This window comes from Sturnira hondurensis, unplaced genomic scaffold, assembly GCF_014824575.4.
Source record: "Sturnira hondurensis isolate 20B ecotype Veracruz unplaced genomic scaffold, ASM1482457v3 Scaffold0018525, whole genome shotgun sequence".
NCBI lineage: Eukaryota > Metazoa > Chordata > Mammalia > Chiroptera > Phyllostomidae > Sturnira > Sturnira hondurensis.
Window position 1 is genome coordinate 2,466,890 of NW_028091156.1, and position 14,042 is coordinate 2,480,931.

At 42.7% G+C, this 14,042-nt stretch overlaps 1 protein-coding gene across 5 annotated transcripts in view; it reads left to right on the forward strand.

Moving 5' to 3' along the window:
* The window catches only part of CDC42BPA (CDC42 binding protein kinase alpha), a 175,824-nt gene that overhangs the window by 46,710 nt on the left and 115,072 nt on the right, over positions 1-14,042 (forward strand). For all 5 annotated transcript variants that reach the window (XM_037069514.1, XM_037069511.1, XM_037069512.1 and 2 more), the window contains 2 exons: positions 4,630-4,713; positions 9,004-9,099. In XM_037069514.1, the coding sequence (XP_036925409.1) occupies positions 4,630-4,713; positions 9,004-9,099 (180 nt within the window). The remainder of the gene's footprint in view (positions 1-4,629; positions 4,714-9,003; positions 9,100-14,042) is intronic.

Below are 14,042 nucleotides of genomic sequence, written 5' to 3' on the forward strand. Positions count from 1 at the left end.
CAATAGGGTAAATGCATAGCTTGTTAAATAACAGGAGGGGGGTATGGGGGAAGGGAAGCAAGGGAGTGGGATGGGATGCGTGGAGGGGCGGAATGGCATTCCAGTGAGGGAGGGAGCAGACCGTGTGGCTTCAGTGGGGGAAGACTGCTCGAGACCTGGGGAGCAGTGGCGAGTGCAGAGGCCCTGGGTTGGGATGGACCAGTTGACTACACGTGAGGAGCAGAGCGAGCTGGAGGGAGAGTGCTTTGGGGTCTGAGAGGCTGGTGAGCCAGAATGTATGGGCCTTATAAGTTACAGTGAGGGTGTTGACTGTCCTTGGAGAGGGACTGGAACCTGGGGCATTTCGGAGCAGAGGAGTGCCTGGACCTGAGCCGTGTCTACCCAGGACCGCCGTGGCCGCCGTGTTGGGCGGTGGGGAGTTAGGGCAGAAGTGCAGAGGCGAGGTAGGGCAGTCCATTACATTATATTAAAATGTAACGTAGCTCGGCATGGGTGGGCCAGAGCGGGGCAGTGAGTCTGGGTGTGTGAGATGTGGAGTGGATTTTCAGAGCTCCTTGGCATCTATTTCTTGGGTATTGAAATTCTATTTGATATAGTGTAATCAATCCTTAATTATGTCTTATAGCTATGTGATGACACTTAGGTTTTAATAACACATTCCTTTACATGTCATCTACTGGTTTTTTTCTGTAGTGTTTGCGATTTTTCTAATATCCTAGTGTTTTTAATATGAAGTCTTAAAGACATATTTATATTTGTTTTAAAAAGATATCTTGGCTATGTGTTAAATGTATAACCTTGTAGTCCATACTAAGTGTACTTTCCATTTTGGTCGAATTAAGTAGTAAGAAAGGACATTTTCACACACTACCCTCTTATATCTCAGTTAGGAATGGTTCTTGAAATCTAGAACCTGAAGTTAGACTTCTCAGGAAACCATTTTTTAAGTTTTCTTCTCCTGAAATGAATAAACAAATGATCTGTAGGTTCAAAGGAGAAAAGTGGGGTCAGTTTTTAATTTGTGACTTTATTTCTTTTTTGTGTCATCTTGTCATCAATTTGAAAATTCAAGAACATTTCCGGAACTGACATTTTTATTTCATCACACCCCACCTTTTTCCAGAAAAGTTTTTAGACAACTCATGAAACTGTTAGAATATAGTTTTGAGAATTTTTTTCCACCTACAGCAGTCTGGCATTTCTGGTCCCCACAGAGATGTGTAGGCTGGGTCTCATTTGGTTCTTAGCAGCCACGCTGCGGTTCTTCACTAACAAGTGCTAATCTCGTGGACAAGACGACCTGGCATTCCACGCTATCCAAGTCTGTATTCCATGCTTCAAAGTTTGCATGTTCCATACAGAAAATACAGGAATTTGAATAGAAATCATATTACCTAGAAATACCTGGTTTTGTAAAATTTTGTTGACTTTCTCAATAGACACATGGCATAGAAATTTATAGGCATGTATTTTATATGTCTATATAAAAACAATCTACAAATGATGTTGTGAACTTTTCCCTATTAAATAGCATTCTTTAGCAGTATTTCCAAGAATATGAATAGTTTACAATAATTTTGTGATATATCATATTTAAGCAGTTACATCTTTCACAATATTTAAGTTGTTTCCACTATTTTACTATTGGAAGCTGCACTGTGGTAAACACTGTGGCATAATTTTTATTTGTATTTATTTTCAGTGGAGGATATTTGTAGCTATAATTCTGTGGATATGGATGGGTCGTGGGTACACAATTATGGAAAGTTAGCAGTCGAAGAGATCACAGTTTCTTGTTTTATAGGTAAGAGTTGAAGAAACTGGGATGCTTACTGTCTGCCACCTGTTAGTGGTGGAGTGAATGACAGTTAAGATATTGTGCGGAATTTGCTCGGCTCAAGTCCTGACTCACAGTAATAGTAGCTAACGCTCACCAAGTGCCAGACCCTGTTGTAAGCAGTGTGTACTGGTATTAATTATTTTAATCTTTACCACAACTGTGTAAGTTAAGTTCTGTTATTAACCCTGCAGTAGTGTTGATAAAACTGAAATTTTGAAATGTTAAGTTACTTGCCCAAAGCCACGTAGCTCGTATCAGAGCCTGAAGACAACCCCAGCGGCCTGACATAGTCCACACCGTCACCGCTGCCCTGAGCAGCCCTGGCGAACGCTGCTAGCTCAGCGTCTGTGTGTCTGTTTAATGTTAGTTTGTTTCTGCTGCACAGCACTGTAATCCAGGGGTGGTTTTGGTTCCAGTAGTTTTGGGATTTGAGAAAGATAATTTAGTGCATATGCTCTATTTTGTGTAACAGTCCTATTGGGGTTTGGAGCAGCATCTCATGAGCTTTTTTTTTTTTCGTAATAAGTGAGATTAAAAATCAGAAAAATGGCTTGAAGGGAGTACAGGCTGTGGATGGGTTGTTGAAGCCTCTGACGTCCAGCATTGCAGGCAGGGGGTGGGGGCCTGCACAGAACTCTGGGAAGAAGAGTGCCTGGCGTGTAGAACACGCGTGTGGTGAGTCCTGCTGCTTCTGGGGGCGCCCGTCTTCAGGCGCGTGCATGCCCTCCGCGTGCGGCACTGGCGCGTCATGCAGTGCCAGGTGTGCTTCTCTCCCAACGTGACGTCCACGTTCCCTGAATCAGAGTGGGGAGGGCTTACCTGGTAGCCTTCTGTGTCTCTCCCCTGCCCTGATAGTAGGCGTGTCTCGCCCAGTGCTCCTGTCCGTCTGTCTGTCTGCACTCCCAGTAGTGCAACATACAATTTGAGTCCAGAGTAGCCGAACTCAGATTTTCAGCCTTTCAGAGATCTGAGTGAAATATGTTTCATGTTGTCCTTGCCCTTGGTCACAGCCCCTTGCTTTACTTTTCCGTGGCTGTGGAGGGAGAACTGACCTGTAACATTGTGTAGTATGGAGATGTGCAAACTGATGGCTGGGTAGGTTTTGTGAGATGGTCCCCACAGTAAAGCTAACGGCTCCACCCCGTCACACGGTCACCTCTTCGTGTGTGTGGTGAGGACACTCACGGTCCTCTCTCTCGGTGGCTTCAGCGGTGTTGACGCCTGTCGTGCAGCACGGGTAACTGTGGCCCCCACGCTGCGCTGCACGCCAGACTCCCTGGGCCAACTCATCTCCTGACCGGAGGTCTGTGCCCTTGACTGACCCCTCATGTCCCCCGGTGCCCAGCCCTGGCAGCCACTACCCCAGGGTCTGCTTCTGTGAGTCCGACCTTTTCAGATTGTACTTGTCGGTGAGATCATTCGATATTTGAATTCCTGGGTATGGCAAGATCCCCTGCCTTGTTGTGGATGAGTAATCTTAAATAAATAACTAACATTTTCTGGACCCATCGATCCACCGATGGACATTTAGGTTGTTTCCGTGTCTTGTGTAGCCCCCCCCTTTAAAAGGCAGCAGCCTTCCAGGAGGAGAACTAAGCCCCTCATTTCTGCCGCTTGAGCAGGTGTGACCAAGACTAAAGTTACTGTATGTCAAAGTGAGATAGTTTCTCTTTCTTCCTCCCCTGTTAATCGATGAAAAGCTATAATCACAGTACTACAACCATTTATGACAGTTACTAAGGAATGTTTCAGTGTATATCATAATAGACAGATTTTAATTATATGGTCAATTACTTTTATTGCCATTTGAGCCACATATAAACTTATTAAATGACCTTGATATGTTAATTTGCTCTTAAGATTTTAAAAAATTTGGCACTTGAGTTTAAACCTGTCCTTCATCCTTGGAAATGTCCCTTTGAACTGTTGGAAGTGTGTGGTATATAGTTCTGTTTTCTCCTTCCGCATATTAGGTCGCATGTGTTGTCTTCTCCTCCAGCCCCCAATAACTGCAGATAACCTTTGTCTCTCCTGCTGCGTTAGTTTGCTCTCAGCCCTTCAGCAGTGAGTGCAAAGGCCTTCTGAGGTTACCTAGTCTAACCGAAGCAGAAGAGTGGAAACAGAAATGTAATCTGTTTGTTGAGGGTGAAAATACAGGCTTACTTATTTGTATTTGATAGGCTTTTTATTCACAACTAAAATACAAAGTAGAGAAATAGCTGTTCCATTTTTTTTGTTGTTGTTTGAAAGGAATTTGTAAAACTCTAGTTTGTAGAACTGTTGGCCTTTATGAATCTTTAGGGTGTGTGTGTGAGAGAGAGAGAGCGAGCGAGAGCTGGGGGTTGTGGTATAGTGTGTAAGACTGTGTGGTGCGAAAATTAATGATCATTTTCAGTTTATTTCATTTTGCTTGATCCTACAAAATGGATTTGTGTTGGAATTTGCCATTCAGTATTTAATAAGCTCTAGTAATTTCATCTTACACACATTTTGGTCAATTTCTTAGTGGTAGTACATGTCAAGTTTAAATTCCAGGGAAGAAAACTTGAAAAGGATGATGTGATATATAATTACCAACATACAGTTCACAAATACAGTTATTTGTTTGACACTTATTCATTAATGTAACTTTTTCAATTGATATTATTTGATTTAGGATCTTAAAATTTGAACTGCATGGAAATCATTGATAATTTTGGTATTTATTTTTTACAGAGAGGAAAAAGGAAAATGGATGACTGGCAAATGTATTATTTGTTGTATTTTAAAAGTTGTATTTCCTTTTCTAGGTCGCTGTAGTAAAACTGAAAAATGCAGACAAAGTATTTGCCATGAAAATACTGAATAAATGGGAAATGCTGAAAAGAGCGGAGGTAAGATTCTAATTACTGGAATGTTTAATATTTAGCATTATTTCTAGAGAAACTATAAAATTATAGAGAGCCAATGGATTCTTAGATATCATTTAATATTTTATCTATGATGACATATTCTAAGGCCTGAGCCAAATTCAGTAATTTACAGTTGTGATATGGTTATGATAAAAGTTATAATTCATTGGTTGTAATTTAATATTGTCTGAAAACCAAATAGAAACCCTTGTAATGTGGGGCTTACCCATTTACGTTAAAAGGATGTGGGGAAAATAGTTTCTTTTATATGAAGAAATTTAGTAATGATTGATTTTTAATTTGTCACAGCTCATTTATATCATTCTGTATTTCTCTGTATTCTGCTCCAAACAGAAGTCAGCGGGAGCTTTGGCTGTGTGCTCTGAGAATGGCTCATTGCTGGCCATGCAGTTAGATTGGTTTTGTTTTACATGATTAAAAGCCGTAGTGTAATCTGCTCTCGGAACAGTCAGCAGCATGTTTGTGTTGGTGCCAGATTTGCGGGGCAGGTTGGTCGGCACGGCACGAAAACCCTCTCGGGTGGTGCGGCAGGGTCCGAGCTGACGTCACAGGGGGTCTGGGGTGGGGCTCTGTGCTGGGTCATGCCCTCGGGCCTCTGGGAAGCGGAGCTCACTGGTACAGAGGCCTTTCAGCACCCTACCTGTGGAAGGTCATGCTGCCGCCTGTACTAGGCAGAAACCTGGAAGAGGATGATGAGCAGTTCACCCTTAGAAATCTTTCTGTATCTTCCCGTACTTGTAGCAACCTAAAGAAGAACAGACATACAGGGAGAAGCAAAAAACATTCCCATGGGATGGGTAGAGTGGTAGTGAAAGCCAATATTTCACTAGTTCCTTGTTTGGGGAAATTTGAAAAATACCACAAGTACAAAGAAGAAGCTAATCACTTGACTCCCATCACCTAAAGTTAATCAGTAACATTTTTGGCAAGTTTTTGCTTCCAGTTTTTTGTCGGATGCATCTACTGAAAAAAACTGCACAAGTGAAATACAGATTCTTTATAAAACGAATTAATAGTGTGTAACAGGTAAGGCGGAAGTACTCTCTGAGCACACCCCACCCAGGTCCAGCTCCTCTCTGACTCCCACAGGAAGTGACTGTGTAACAGTATCTGTTTAAAAAGTATCCGGAAGCATCTATGGCACGTTCCGGCCTGTGTGCCAGTGCCTGCTACATTCGATAACTTCAGTCTTTACTCCGGGATTTCCCTAGGACTGAATTGCCGTGTTGGCACGGCTCGGTTTTCCAGGTAGTCAGCACTGAGGTTGATTTTAATGTGCAGTGTATTTTTGGGGGAGTTCTTTTGGAATTGACACCTACAGGAGGGAAAAGAGGTGGAACATGCTGTGCCAGGGAGAAGTCAGCCTGTCCCCGTAGCCTCTGTTGGTGGAACAGGAGGGAGCCACGGAGCAGAAATGGCCCTTCGGGGTTGTCCTGCATTGGGCCAAATGACCGACTTCTGTTGTGCACCTGCCCCAGTCAGTTGCTGGATGCTGGCTGCCTCCAGGAGGACGTGGCCTTGGACGAGGAGCTTCCCTGCCGCTGAGGCAGACCTGCAGGAGCTCGGTGGATTGTCAGCCACTGAGCAACCAGTCTTACTAGGAACTAGTGAATAAGTGTGTTGTGATCACTTCACAGAAATCGTCATTGTAGTTAATTTAGGATTGCAGAGTTAGAACAACTCTTGAAAAATTGAGTTAAGTTTGTCCTTTCTATGAAGTTGGATATGCTGGGGAAGAGTTGTGAAAAGGAAAGGTAGCTAGTTAGTTGTCATTACTGATTGGAAACACTGGCAAAAGGAAGATAAAGCAAGAGACAATTGACAATTAAATATTGTTTTGTGGAAATAAAAAACATTAATATATTCTGTTTCTGGGGCAAGATGGAGTGGAAATTCTTCTCCCCATCCCCTCCATCAAGTACAGCTGAAGATGCTGCACACGAAATCTGAAACAAGCATGAGGAGACTCCGCAGGGCCGAGAGGAGAAGGTGGACCAGCCAGGGGCCTGGGGGCCCTGCGGAGCAACACTGGCCTCTGAAGTCAGTAGTGCGTCAGACTGGTCAGGCCACCGCAGGAGCACGTGCAGTGTCAGAGGGAAATCGAAGGGACCGTGCTGCTGTTGGCGGCCCTGGAGTCCGCCAGTGCGTGATTTTACAGCGGTGTGTCCACTGCGGGTTTGCGTGTTGTGCTGGCTCTGGAACTGATCTGCCCCTTCACTTCGGCTCCCCCGTGGAGGAACTCCTGCCTTTGGAGGGCAGACGGGCGGCAGACTTTGGTAGCTGTTGCCAAATTGTCTTCTAAAAGCATTGGATTGGCATATTTTTGCACTCAATAGTGTGTAAATGTGTTTGTCATCTCACTCATTTGCCAATTCTGGATGTTACCAAGTGATCTCTCTTTTTTGAATTATGCAAAAAAAAATTCTTGCTGAAAAATAAGTTCAAGAATGACACATCTCATGTTTAATTTAGCCACCAAATATATAAATCGACATCTTAGTGTATAAGAGGTGATACTGAAATTCTTGCATTTTGCACTTTAAAATTGTACTTGCTTATCTGTTTTTTTTTTAGTGGGAAAATTTGGCATTTCTTCCTCAGATATTACAATAATTCAGTTATTATTTGAAAGAATTTTTCTGTGATAATATTTTACAGGTGATAGAAGTCTGTATGACTAATAAACAAGAAGCCGTAGTACATGTGATCAGGAGTGGATTTTCTTGTTTTAACGCACGATTTCCAGGTGTTCAGGAAATTCTGATGTGCTGGGTAGGAGTGTCTAAGAACAGTGTTGGTCTGATGAGTGTGTACCAATGGGCCTGGGGGGAGAATAATGTGACAGTTTTGCAGAATTATTTTTCTTTATATCCAGTCCATATTAACTTCTGTTTTCATTGTGGGTATTCCTATTGCTGTTTCTCTTTAACCAATAGCCCATTAAGGATAAAATTTAAACAATGTGTAACTGAATATTAAAAATAAAACACTTCCAAAACAGTTCAAACCATCACTGCGGTAAGCACAATATTTGGTTGAGTAGAAACTGAGTGATGATAGAATTGGAAGAAGTTCCGTGATCCCCAGTAACCCCTCCTGCATGTGTACTGTATCCTTACAGACTTGAATATCCTGTTTTCAAAATGAGATATTAAAAAATTGAGTTTTTGAGACATTCTAATAAGAAAAAGATCGTTATCGGGGAAAACGGGCAAAGGGAATGAACAATTCAACCAGAAAACTCAGATGGTCAATAAACATATATAAAGTATTTATCTGCACCTGTAATTAGGCATAAGTTAATTAAAAGAACAATGAGATATTATTTTACACCATGGGGCATGGGAAATGTGGCGGACGGAGATATTATATTACACCTATCATATTGTCACATAAAAGTCTGATAATGCCAAGTACAGTTGAGGATGTGGGGAAGAGGGTGAATGTCACACTAGGGTGCCAGTAGTGTAGGTAACTGGGACAGCACTTAGAGGAGGAAACTGGCGGAGTGTGGCGCAGCTGAAAATGCTTCTGTCTAGCATGTCTGCTTTTAAGTGTGTACAGTGGGGAAACTCTTGTACATTTGTTCAGGTATATTACTGCAACATTGTAATAGCACAAAATTGGAAATAAATGTTTCTGTGATTAGGATGGTTGTGTAAATTATGGTGTATTCAAACAATGGAGTACCATAGCAATTAAAAGGAAAACAAGTTATGATTGAGTAAAAATTAATCAAGTTGTAAAACGATAGATAAAATCATATCATTTATGGAAATTTTCAAAATACAAAACAATTCTGTTATTTTTAGTTGCAGTCATGTGACCAAAGCATATGATGGAAGAAATATGTACTAACTTCCGATTAGTTATTGTATCGGGGGAGGAAAGGAGGAGAGTGGATCGAAGTAGGAAGGCCACAACTTGCATCTTATTTTCTTAGAAAGAAGAAGATCAGAAGTAAATGTGGCAAAATGTTGGTACTTACATTATCTCAATGACAGGTTTGATCATGCTTGTTGAACGATGCTGCGTATCTCCTGGTGTTTTTGAACGCTTAACAGTATTTTAAGTTACTACTCCAGCTGTCTAATTCTGGGTGTGCCTTAAAACTTGTTGAAACTCATGTAATATTGGATATACTGTTTTTCTAGAACAGAAAGTGTAGTAAACATATTAAGCAATTGTTTGCATAATATATTTCATAGTTTTACGTAGTGTCATCTATCTCAATTTTTTCCCCCTTTTCAGACAGCCTGTTTTCGTGAAGAAAGGGACGTGTTAGTGAATGGAGACAATAAATGGATTACAACTTTGCATTATGCGTTCCAGGATGACAATAACTTAGTAAGAATCATTTCTTCTCACTTTTATTGAGAAATAATTGGCATGCATAACTGCATAATTTTAAGGCCTAGAGCATGATGGTATGATTTACCTGTGTTGTGAAATGATCACCACAGCGGGTTCGGCTACGACTGTCTTGTCCTATGGATGCACGAAAAAGAAGAGAAGAGAAGGGAAACAGGGAACAAATCCTCCCTGTGCTGAGAGCTCTTCGGACCGACTCCCTTCACAGCTTTCCCGTGTGTCCGAGGGCTGTGTCAGCTGCAGGTGTCGTGCTGCGCGCTGCGTCCTTCGTGCTTACTCATCTCAGGACTCGAAGTCTGTACCTGCGGACCACCTTCCTCCACGTCCCCCCGCCAGTCCCTCACCTCTGGTGACAGGTTGCATCTCTGAGTTTGGGGTCTGAAAGGACGAGGGCCGTTTGAATGAGAGTGAGGCTAGTGTGATTAGAGTGTAGCATGAAGGGGAAAGAGACATGAAATGAGGCTTCCAGAGTGTGGGTCATGCTGAGGGATTCAAAGTGGGTTTTAAGGAGAGTGTGATAAAGTTTATATTTTACGTAGAACATCCCGGCCACAGTGTGGAGGATGGATTTCAGGAGCAAAACTAGAAAAGGAAACAGGAGACTTGGACGGCATTCAGGTGACAGGTTATGAGGGCTTGAATAGAGGTGATGATATCCTAATAGGGATGAAGACGGAGGGGATGGTTTCAGACACTGTTTAGGAAGTAAAATATTTAGAACTCTGTGTTTGAGCAGAAGTCAGTGGAGGAGAGGAGTCAGGATGATTCCCAGTTTTCCAGTGTCTAACTTGCGGTCTTTACTGGTTAGTACTTGATGAATTGAGCTGGAGAATGTAAGAGGAAGAGAAGATTTAGAGTATGGGGAAGAGTATTCATTTACTTTGGTATACCGTAGGCTTGGATTATCACGTGGCCCATTTGGTGGGTTAGATACCTACCTGGTGCTTTTAAGGGCGAATAGCACTGCGTATCTGGGGGTGCTTACACACCAGATCTCAGCAAACTATGGCCCACAGCTCGAACCTGGCTCTACCTGTTTTTGTGCAGCCTGCAGGCAAAGAATTGTTTTTGTACTTTTTAAATAGTTGAAAAAATTAAAAGAACATTTTGTGAATGTGAATATTGTATAAAATTCAAACTTCAGTGGCCATAAAGTTTTACTGGACACAGCCATACCCACCGATGTATGCACTTTGTCCACGGCTGCCTTTGTGCTCCAGTGACCGAATTGACCACGAGTGACAGAGACGGGCACGGTGACGGAGGGGAGCACCCTGTGTGCGTTGCTGTCACTGCTTTGCACTGCTGCTCGGCCGATTACAAATTGCAGTGACAGTTACAACTTGAGGGCACTGCAGGTGCTATGTATGTTGCCACACCGTGACAGTGTATTGTGCGTGTCAGTAGGGCATATGCACTGTGGCAGGCCAGGGAGAGGAGGCTGCGGCCCCACTGCACCTGCAGGACAGGATGCGGTGACTGTCTATGTTGCCACACGAGCACTCGTCGCAGGGGTCAGTACAGGTAGAGTTTGAAACAGAGTGTCTTATCACGGCAGAATTCCTGCCTAGAAATGTGAAAGGAAACGAGGCTGTGACTGTAGGAAGCTCCTTCAGAGGCTCATGTGTGAGGCAAGGAGAGCCATTCACCAGTGTTAAGGCGATTAAATCATGTTTGATTGCAGCAGTCAGAGAAATGTGCCCACAGAGAATCGACTTGTCTGAAACTGTTGGCCCTGTGGCAGGAACGGTTGCTCCAAGAGTTGAGGAAATTGGGAGCAACATCAGCGGTTGATTATAAAATCAAGGCAATGATTTTGAGTGGTTTTCTTTGACCTGAGTTGAAAGATGTTACTGATTCTCCTCAGTTCTTGTTGTTTGAAGAATTAGCCTGTGTGAATAGTTTGTGTGGTATGATTACAGTCAGTAGTATCTTCAGAGAAATTCAGAAAACACTAATTGGGCACAAACGGAATTGAAATGTGCTAAGGTATATTACAGTTGGGTGTGAAGAAAATAGGTGTGAAGCAGAAGGAGACTTACTTAGTATATCATTAAATAATAGGTACTTAAAGCCTATGCATATTCATTGTCTTATTAATGGAAAGGTAGGTAGTTCACAGCACATATTTGAACCTCTCATGTGTTACTGAATCAGTAGTGTCAGCGTTGAACTTCATCCAGTCTCGTGGAGGCATGTGTTACCCCGTTCGTGAATTTCTGCCAAATCAGAGCTGACATCCTGTGCAACACGGCTCTTCAGTGGTTTCCTAATGGTAACCTATTACTGCAATATATTGGACCAGGGGCCAAGACAGAGAGTTTTTGAACGAAAAAAGCCCATCTTAAACATTATTGTGAAATACTGAGTTACTGTGGAAATTAGCTTCTCCTGTAGGCTTGATGTGTTTTTAAAAATAAATTTAACCTAAATTACAAGGCAAAACAGCACTTACATGCAAAACTTATGCTATGGGGAGTTCATCCTGACAACTAAGGCTGTTTGAGTCACACGTAATGTCAAGCTGCTTTACATACTTCCCTTGTCAAAAGTAGAAAGAATTGAAATCTTCATTCCCACACTGATTTGCAGCAGATAGATCTTTTGAGCTCAAACCATAGTTCTAGCATTAATTTTGGGACTTTGTATAAGAGAAAAGGAAAGGTCCGTAGTTCAGAATCCATTTAACTGGGCGTTGGAGAGCTTCTGCCTAACCTTCCGTTAGAAGTGGTTGATCTGCAATGTAATGACACACTGGACCCAGATACCAGGAGGAAAATCTGACAGCATTGTATAAGTGCCTTCTAAGAGGGCGATCTGTCCAATTAAAATTATATGCTTCATAAATGTTCTTAGTATATGTTAGCGCCTGTCTTTGTGAATAGACATTTTCACAGATGAAACACGTGAAATCTTATGACAGTTATAACTCAGCATTTACAGAGAAGTATTTACAAAAGATTTTGATGATCGGAAACACCAGCTTTGAGCCCCAGTTAAGCAAATTGTTATACTGCCTTCTTCCCCACAGAAGCAGCACATTTTTCTCATTAGTAGATGGGTATTATACCCCCAAATTATACTCAATTATTATTATTATGCTTTGAACTTTGCCAATAAGAGGGCATGGGAATTTATTTTCTCTTTTACTATGTAAGTACCTGCTTAATACCCTTGATTTTGCCTCTTGGCCTGCCAAGCCCTGAGTCAGGGATCCGCTGCTGCAGGAGTGGAGTCCACTGCCCGGGCAGGAGAGCCCCTCCGGTGTGTGGGGGGGCACCTTTTGCCCCTCGGTCTTCTGGCGTCTGTCCGTGGGGTGCCCCAGAGACCCTGATGGGCACCTAGTAAATGTTCATGGAAGGAATGCGTTACATTTCTGACTTTCTGTATATAGGTATTAGATTGCAAATTTAATAGCAGACTTTTTTTGTATTTACCGTGAACACTGTGTGTTTGCTGCTCTACTCCAGGTACTTCCTTCTGAAGTAGGAGAGGTGCTTTTCTTCTCCCCACCCATCGTCATTTCTAGCAGCATGTTTATGTTACTACAATTTGCATTAGATTACTTTGTTCTAATCTTGATGAGAGCCTTTGCTAAGCATTAGGCCTAGTAGATATAGTAAGTAAACCGTAGACTGGTGTTTGAAATACATTCTGTCTCTAACTTTCAAAGATTTAAAATATGAAACTAGTTTTTTTTATTTTAAGGAAATTGTCCATGTTTATAACTTGAATGTATATTAATAAGAATGTGGATTTTGTCAAGACTCCTCAAGACAAAAAACTATGACATTGACTCTACTCTTACCAACCTAGAGGTCATCTCTGTGAACATCTGGTGTATAGTTCTCTCTCCTTTATTGCCATAGATGCTCTGTGAAGGAACACTACTGTTTTTCCTTACATTGCACACAGTCATACTACTTCCCTTCTGACATTGAACACATGGGTTTTCCACGCAGGAAGCACTTCTGTGACCAGCAGGGTGTCCCACAGTTTAACTGAATTCTGAAACTACCTGGAGAGAGCATCAGGTCCCACAGTAGCCCCCAGGCACAGGTCCAGGTTGTTACTTGGGCTTCTGACCTACAGGCTGTGGATCGGAGATTCCCTCCAGGGGTTCGGTGAATTAGAGGGCGCTGCTGCTCGCAGAACCTAGGAGAAAGGCAAGTGCAGGGCAAGGCTGCAGGAAGGGCACACAGAGCCTCCACAGCCTCCCTGAGAGTGCACCAGTCCCCCCTCCTCTCCGCTTGCGGGCTCACCCAGAGCTCTCGAACCCCGACCTTCATCACGTGGGCAGGTTTGATTAAATCCTGTGCCAGTCGGGATTGAATCTCCAGCCCTCTCTTCAGTGGGCGGGACTGAAAGTTTCAACTGTAATCTTGGTTGGTTCCCCTGGTGGCCAGCTCCCACCCTTAGGTTACGCAGGAGTTTTCCAAAAGTGGGCTCAGAACACCAGCTCCGGTGTGACTGGAAGGGGCTCGTTACCGGTAACAAAAGATACAGCTTTATCTTGTCACTTAGGACATTCTAAGGGTTTTCAGGAGACCTGGACTCGATGCCAGTATGTTTTTTCTTACTGTAAATTATAACATCAGACACACACATAATAGCCCACATCTAAAATCATTTAGCCTCTGTTTACATGTACCTTAGAAAAGTCCTTTCCAATACTCGTGCACTATCAGAAATGGGAAGAGAAACTTACGTCTGGTGAGAGTTTCTGTATTCTGTATTACACTGGTTTTTGGATGCCTGGCCAAGTGCTGGTTACGCCAAAGTTGTTACTGGGGCCAGATAAAATAGGGAAAATATAGTGATGATAAAGATCCATTTATTCAACAGAAAGGACCGTCTTACATTGTGAGTTTCACAAGGCCACTTCGGAGAATGAAAATGTTCATTCTATGAAACGTTGG